A 7120-nucleotide genomic window follows, 5' to 3' on the forward strand; every position below is an offset into this window, starting at 1 on the left:
TCCCTTCAAATTTATCTTTTAAGAAGACGTGGAAGTCATTTAATCCTCCCCCGACTGTGTTTCCGTTGCATAGTTCAGTTTAGTTCAAGAAAATAGTGCCTAAACATGCTTTTATGACATGGATAATCATGAGGGACCAGTTACAACCCAAGATGGTCTCCGTTATTGGAGATAAATGCCCCTGATTGTCTCTTATGTGGTTCTTCATCTGAAAAAAATAAGCACTTTTTCTTTGAGTGTACCTACTCCAGGGATGTATGGTCCAGTTTCTTCACCCACATATCACTATCTCCGCCTACTCATCTCGCGGACAGTGAAATTTGGTTGCGACGTTTTTCAACAAACTCAAAATTCAAGATTATTTTGATAAGCTACTTATCAGGAAGAAGCAGACTCCTTCTTCAACATAGTTGACCGTAGAAAAAAGAAAAAAATAATAAAAAAGCTGAGCTGGTGGATTAAAGCTTTCTTATTGGTTTAAAGTGTTTGTTACAGACTTTAGTATTAAAGCAGATTGTTACTTCATTTTTAATCATCTTTTGGATTTAGCTTAGTCTTTAGACTTGAGGAGTGTATCGTCTGGATTAAATCTGATTGTTAAATCCAAGAATGTAATATGTACTTTATACTTCAGATTTGTGATATACAAGAGCTAGATTGAGTTTATCTGGTGTTTGCGAGAGCTAAACTCTATCTTATTTGTCTCATTATCTTTCAAGCGATAATCTACGTACTTTCTTTGAGGAGAGAAAAACACCATATTGCATTCAGGAATCTCTAAACCTATTCATGTCCTCATAAAAGGGATATCTAGCTTGGATCGAAACTCACTCCTCAGCAGGTGTCGTCTTCCTTCCCCAGCCACGAACACACCATCTTCCGTGGAAAGCTTCATCTACACTTGGTTTAAATTCATCCAACACTTCTTCCTATACATAAGTTATGCATTGTTTCATGATTCATGTAAATAATCTAATTTACTCAAGAATAACAACAAAATTTTACATCAAAATTTTCAAAATATCATTACATCATTAAATTTTAATTGAAAACAGAAATTATAAATAAAAATAATCCACGTAACTGCGCGGATCAGAACCCACTTTTAATTATTATTTCGAAATAAATCAATCGCTTATCTTAACTTAATATTTATTTAAAAGAAGTATTGTGAAGAATTGGTTATTTTGATTTGAACCGATATGTACTAGCAACTACAATTATTAACTTTTTTTTTGAAACTTTGATAACTACAATTATTAACTTGCAGTAAAAAAAATTCATAAAACTCTTCCAACTTCGGGAAAAAAAAAGAAGACTACTTTCTTTTAGTGTTCACCATCAACTTTTATGGTAAAACCGTAACCCGTTCATCCCAAAATAAATTTGTTTACTTTATAATGTCTTTTTAATTTTCCACGTTTATTCTCTATTTTGGGAAAACGGGAAATTCTGATTTTTCTTTTCATGTATGTGAAAAAAAGAAAGAAAGAGTCAAAAGATGTTACAAAACACATATGGCTACCCCCAAAGTTCTCTAAACTGACATCAATCAAGTTACAGAAAAATGTTTATCCACCACACATCCTTAATTTTCAAAAAAAAAAATCAAAATTAAAAAAATACTATAAATATAGTCCGTATCAACTCAATCTTTCAATCAAAACTGATAGAACTCACTCTCTAATATACTTCATATCCTTTTTTCTTCTTTGAATCACCAATCATGTCTCAACAATCATTCAATGCTGGACAAACCAGAGGCCATGCTCAAGTCCGTTTTATGATCTTAATCATTTTCATTAATTTCAAACCATATCGAATAATTATTTTGAGAAATTCTAAATATACTTGATGTACATAACATTTGTTGGATAATGCAGGAGAAGGCTGAGCAGTGGACTGAGTCTGCCAAGCAGACTGCACAGTCAGCATGTGACAAGACCGCAGATGTAGCGCTATCAGCACGTGACAAGACTGCCAATTTGACACAATCAACACAAAGCAAGTCTGCAGATGCATCTCATTCTACCCGAGAATCAGCTCAACATGGCCAGGAACAAACCGCTGGTTTTCTCGGTCAGGTATACTGCATAATTACATTACTATATGTATTTATATAATTATTGAAGCAAAAATATAACTTTACAACTAAAATGATATTTCAATTAATTGGAGAGCAGACCGGTGAATCTGTAAAGAACATGGCTCAGGGTGCTTTCGATGGTGTTAAGAATAGCCTTGGCATGAACGAGAAGAAATGAGGAAATGAGTATTCGTACTTCTCAAATAACTATTTATTTATTCATGGCTATTTCTGGTGTCTAGCAATTTTTTATTTCTCTAAATTATGTTTGTAATAAATATATTTTTGAAAGGTTTCGTGATCATAAGATATGAGATCTATATATATAATAATTTGGGGTGATATTACACCCCAATTTCTATTTGAAAGAAATGTGACAAACTAATGCACCAGTAGTTCATCATTATATAACAATCCCTAACAATGAATGGAGTTATCCATAGTTCGCTAAAAGAGTGGGACGTAGAAATACTGGAAAACTTGGTTGCTCAAGATAATTTATCCTTCATTCGGAGTTTGGCAGTAAGCCATTCCAATAGAGATGAGAAGTATAGTTAGAGCTATACAAAAAGTGGAATACATACGGTTAAATAAGGATATTGGGTTGCAAAGAATATTTTCAGTCGTGAACCTGAAGTAATGGTATCAAATCAAAGTATCACAAAGTTTCAAGCCTTTACTTGGAAAATTAATGCTCCACAAAAAAATGTGTCATGTGATATGGCAGATGGTATATGGATACTTAGATATAAACCCTTATCCATGGATTATATATTCTGGGTTTGAATCTCATTCCCACCGGCGCGGGAGTGGAGGAAGAACGAAATAGAAGACACATAATTAGACAAAAAGCTTTATCCATGGATAAATTGGTATCTCTGGAAAGTACGTAATGATAAATTGTTCAGAGGATGCACAAGCGATCTGTTGGAGCTAGTAATACATACTGAAAGTGAATGTCATGCATGGATTGATGCAAACTCACAGAACTCTGAAGATGCCCATCCACAAATCCAAACAAAGAACATGCATGGCCTTATGCTTGCAGCATATTTGTAGATGGATAGTAAACTTCAGACTCACATTACAGTGGATATGGTTGGGTATGGTAGATGTGTCTGAAGATGAACAACTCCTAGGTTTGAGAAACCAAGAGAGACAATTGTAACCTTTACATTCAGAATTGGATGCACTTATTTGGTTTATGGAGGATATGCTTGAACACTGACATGTCAGCACTCTGAAACGAACTGCAAAGATGTCATTTCAATGATATATCATACCTACAAGAAAGATTCCAAGATTTCAACATCACACACATACCAAGAGTGCATAACCAAATAACATACTTTTTAGCCAAGACTGCATGAGCTTTTTGTATTACTTTAGTTTTTGTCGGTTGTTCTTTTCTGGTCTGGATTTTCATACCACTTCTTGTTTGAGTAATAAATACCTTTCTGATGTCAAAAATGCATAAAACTAACAACAGGATTACCAAAGCAGTTGAAGTGTTAATTAGAGCTTATTACTTCCAAATTAACTAGCGGTAAGTGAATTAGCCCAAGTCATTTATACTACTCATGTCTCATTGAAACTATTAATGTGAGAGCTTATATTCTTACTCGCCCCCTCGAGATGATATTTCTTTGACCATTACTCTCAACAATATGCCAGAATATGATTCTGGTCAAACCGGCTAGACCAATATTCGGATCAGACTAGTTCAAGATCGACTAGGCATTTTCTGGGCCTCATCAAACAACCAAATTTTGATGGCTCGTGGCATGAAATAATAAGGAGTCGTTTTTATGACAAATTTATATGCCATATGTAAATATTTTGAGTTTGAATATTTATTAGCATATTTTCTAAGTAGAGGTAAGTGCTTTCTCAGTCCATGTTAGTTTAGATATGAAAAAAGGATCATATGCGGAGATACTCTTCCTCATAATTAAAAATGCTCAAATACTCCTCCTCTGAAATATATTTAATTTTGATTTATATTTAATGCAAAAGTGATGAAAACCTTGTTATCACTTAACTAATTAAATTATTTACAACCATTTCATTTTTTTCATTTCCTTCTTCTTTCATTTTTTCATCTGGGATTTTCCTCATTTTTCTTCTATTGTCTTACCTCATCTTCCTTTTTGTTGCGATTTTTTCTACTTATTCATCACTTTTCTTCTCTTGTTCTCTGATTTTACTTCGATTTTCCCTTTTGTTCCTTAGAATTCCAGATCAATCTTCTCTTACTCCTTCTAGCATTATTAAGGTTTTTCATCTTCTTCGATTTCTTCTTCTTTGATTTTTTTTTTCTTCGTCGATTTTCTCTTCTTCTAATTCTATTTCCTTCACATCTACAAATTATGAAGTTACAAGCACATATGAAAACCCCAAAAGTAAAAATATAAGAAAGAAAAAAAAACAGTTTTATCAAGTTATACTATCTTTCGAGGAAAACTGTATAACTTAGTATAATTAGGATTTACTTATACCAAGTTGTATCATTGTCTAGGTAACAACTTTGTAAAGCTAGAACCTAATTATACCAAGTTGTACCATTGTCAAGTTAGAATTTGGTATAACTAGGATTTAAGGTTTACCAAGTTGTACCTCGAGAATTAAAACTATTATCAAAATTTAAAATAAAAAATCAGTTATGAGATTCAAATTTTGAAATTTTGAAACTGGGGGAAAAGCATAACTGGAAAACTGTAATTATCTTAATTTATTATAGTGCAGAAAATATATGAAATTAAGTGAGAGTATGTGATAAAAAAATTAGTTATAAGAGTATTTGAGAATTTGACCCATGAATAAACTATTAATCTCAATTATAAATTCTTAGCTTTAGGTCATAAGTCTAAATTTAATTTTGGAAAATAATAAGGAACCTCAAAAATATAACAAAAATCTGAAATTATAATTGATATTAAAAAAAAACTGAAGAGACCCAAAATTTTAAAATATAATTAAAACCTAAAAATATATTCAAACCCAAGAAAAAACTAAAAATACTCTAAATACTAACAGTTTGGAGTAAATAACTAATATGATACATATAAAGTTTGAATTATTTGGGTATATATGATCAGTTCTTGGCTAGGAACCGAAACCAAACTGATAGTCTAGGAGTGCAATACCCAATAGGGTAAATAATCATAACCAAACCTAAAGTGAATCCATTTTATTGGGTCGTTTGAGTTTTTGGTATTACATTTTACTAAGATAAAAAAAACTCAAACCAGAATCTATCCGAAATACTATTGGTTCGGTTTTGGCTATCCCCTATATATTAATAGAAAAATATTACAACTTCTTTTGTATCCACGTGTCATCACTAGGATTATTCCTAGAATCTTTAGAAAATAGGTTGGTCCATCTAATTATATAATAAGTTTTTAATTAAAGTAACCATAAATTCATTATTAATGTTTTCTATTATTTCCTTAAATAAAAGTTACAGAATTTCCTAATATTACTAAAATATATATATGACAATTAATGATTTTGAATAACAAAGATTTGATAAAAATTAGTTTATCTTCTATCATATTTGTTTAATTTTAAACTATTAAAATAAATTAAACAACCATATTAACTATATGATAAAAATTTAGATTTTTTTTGTATATGTTATATATTGAATTTTTAAAAACGAATAGAAATTAAAAAAATTGTTAAAATCACGTTCAAATTTTGTGATCCTAGTTTAAAAATTTTGGTATGACAAGATACAAATGATTACAAAATCATATAAGTAAAAAGTATAATTTAATTAATTATTAAGATTAAAAGATATATATATATATATATATATATATAATTTTAAATTAAACTATATACCATATAAAATACATAAATATTTTAATTTTTAAATTTAAGTTGAACAAGTTTTTTTCGATAAATGCTTTGAACAAACATTAACAACTAAATTTTTAAAAAATATAAATGGTTATGACTATTAATCCCACAATAAATTTTTTGTTATCAGTAATTTATTTATTTTTGCTATAAAATATATAAATGATAAAGAAAAACATATGAGTAGAGAGCATCATTTCATAGACATAATATTAAAAATATACTATATACGTTAATATCATTTAAATTTAACTATATATCCTATCAAATAGAAAAAACAATTGTTTGGATTAATAAAATTTATATGTCTACACTAATTTAATTATATATGTAATAATTATTTAATTTTTAATTATTCAATATATATTTATTTGTCATAATATGTAAAAAACATATAATACCTAAAATAATGTATATATATAATGTTTTTCCCACGCAAGGCGCATGTCTTAACCTAGTTTTATCATATTTGATGATGCACTCCGAGACCCTTGAGTATCAGTTCTATTCTGGTTCCTATCTGAAGATGATATATTATCAGAATATCCCAATTTTTTTTACTTTAGAGACATTTTTCCACATTTAAATTACACTACAGGACATTTATCACTTGAGACACACTTTCTCGTGTCAAAAAGATTCTTATGACCCTAAACTGAAGAAAATCTCTCCTCTTCTTATTTCATTTTATTATTTTTCTTATTCTACTTTATGTTTTTTTTTTACTTTTATCTTAAGTTCTGAAATATATTAAACAAAAATAATTGTCATAATAAACTATATATAAAATTCTCTATCTTTTAAGATCCATATTCATATATATATATATATATATATATTAATGTGTAAACAAAACTAAATATGGACGTGTACACCAAAGCGTGAATAACAAAATTATAAATTAGTTGTAGATATGGACATCTTAACAGAATTATAAACTAGTTGTAGACATGGACAATATGCATTCGATTCTATTCATCATCTCGGGATCTAAATTCAACTCTAATAAAATTTACATCCATCCACATCATGAAAAAGTGCAAATTCCTTAGATCAGAAATCTCTGACATGCAAGATCTATTACTCTCCGACAGAAGGTAAACGCTTCTTTGATTTTTCTCTCTGCTCATACTCAGAATATCATCTCTTTCTCATCTTGATTGAAGT

General features: G+C 29.6%; 1 protein-coding gene across 1 annotated transcript; it reads left to right on the forward strand.

The window, feature by feature from the left end:
• Positions 1-1726: 1726 nt before the first annotated feature.
• Positions 1727-2264, forward strand: LOC103863622 (late embryogenesis abundant protein 2). The gene is made up of 3 exons (NM_001301951.1): positions 1727-1774; positions 1884-2084; positions 2184-2264. The coding sequence occupies exons 1-3, from the start codon at positions 1727-1729 to the stop codon at positions 2262-2264; spliced, it is 330 nt and encodes a 109-aa protein (NP_001288880.1).
• Positions 2265-7120: the final 4856 nt, after the last annotated feature.

Source organism: Brassica rapa, chromosome A04, assembly GCF_000309985.2.
Source record: "Brassica rapa cultivar Chiifu-401-42 chromosome A04, CAAS_Brap_v3.01, whole genome shotgun sequence".
NCBI lineage: Eukaryota > Viridiplantae > Streptophyta > Magnoliopsida > Brassicales > Brassicaceae > Brassica > Brassica rapa.

Excerpts from the sequence above, each read along its gene's own strand:
- LOC103863622 (NM_001301951.1), top strand. The coding sequence starts at position 1,727 with ATGTCTCAACAATCATTCAATGCTGGACAAACCAGAGGCCATGCTCAA. Across the intron at positions 1,775-1,883 it reads AAACCAGAGGCCATGCTCAA|GAGAAGGCTGAGCAGTGGAC; the intron begins GTCCGTTTTATG and ends TGGATAATGCAG. Across the intron at positions 2,085-2,183 it reads CCGCTGGTTTTCTCGGTCAG|ACCGGTGAATCTGTAAAGAA; the intron begins GTATACTGCATA and ends ATTGGAGAGCAG.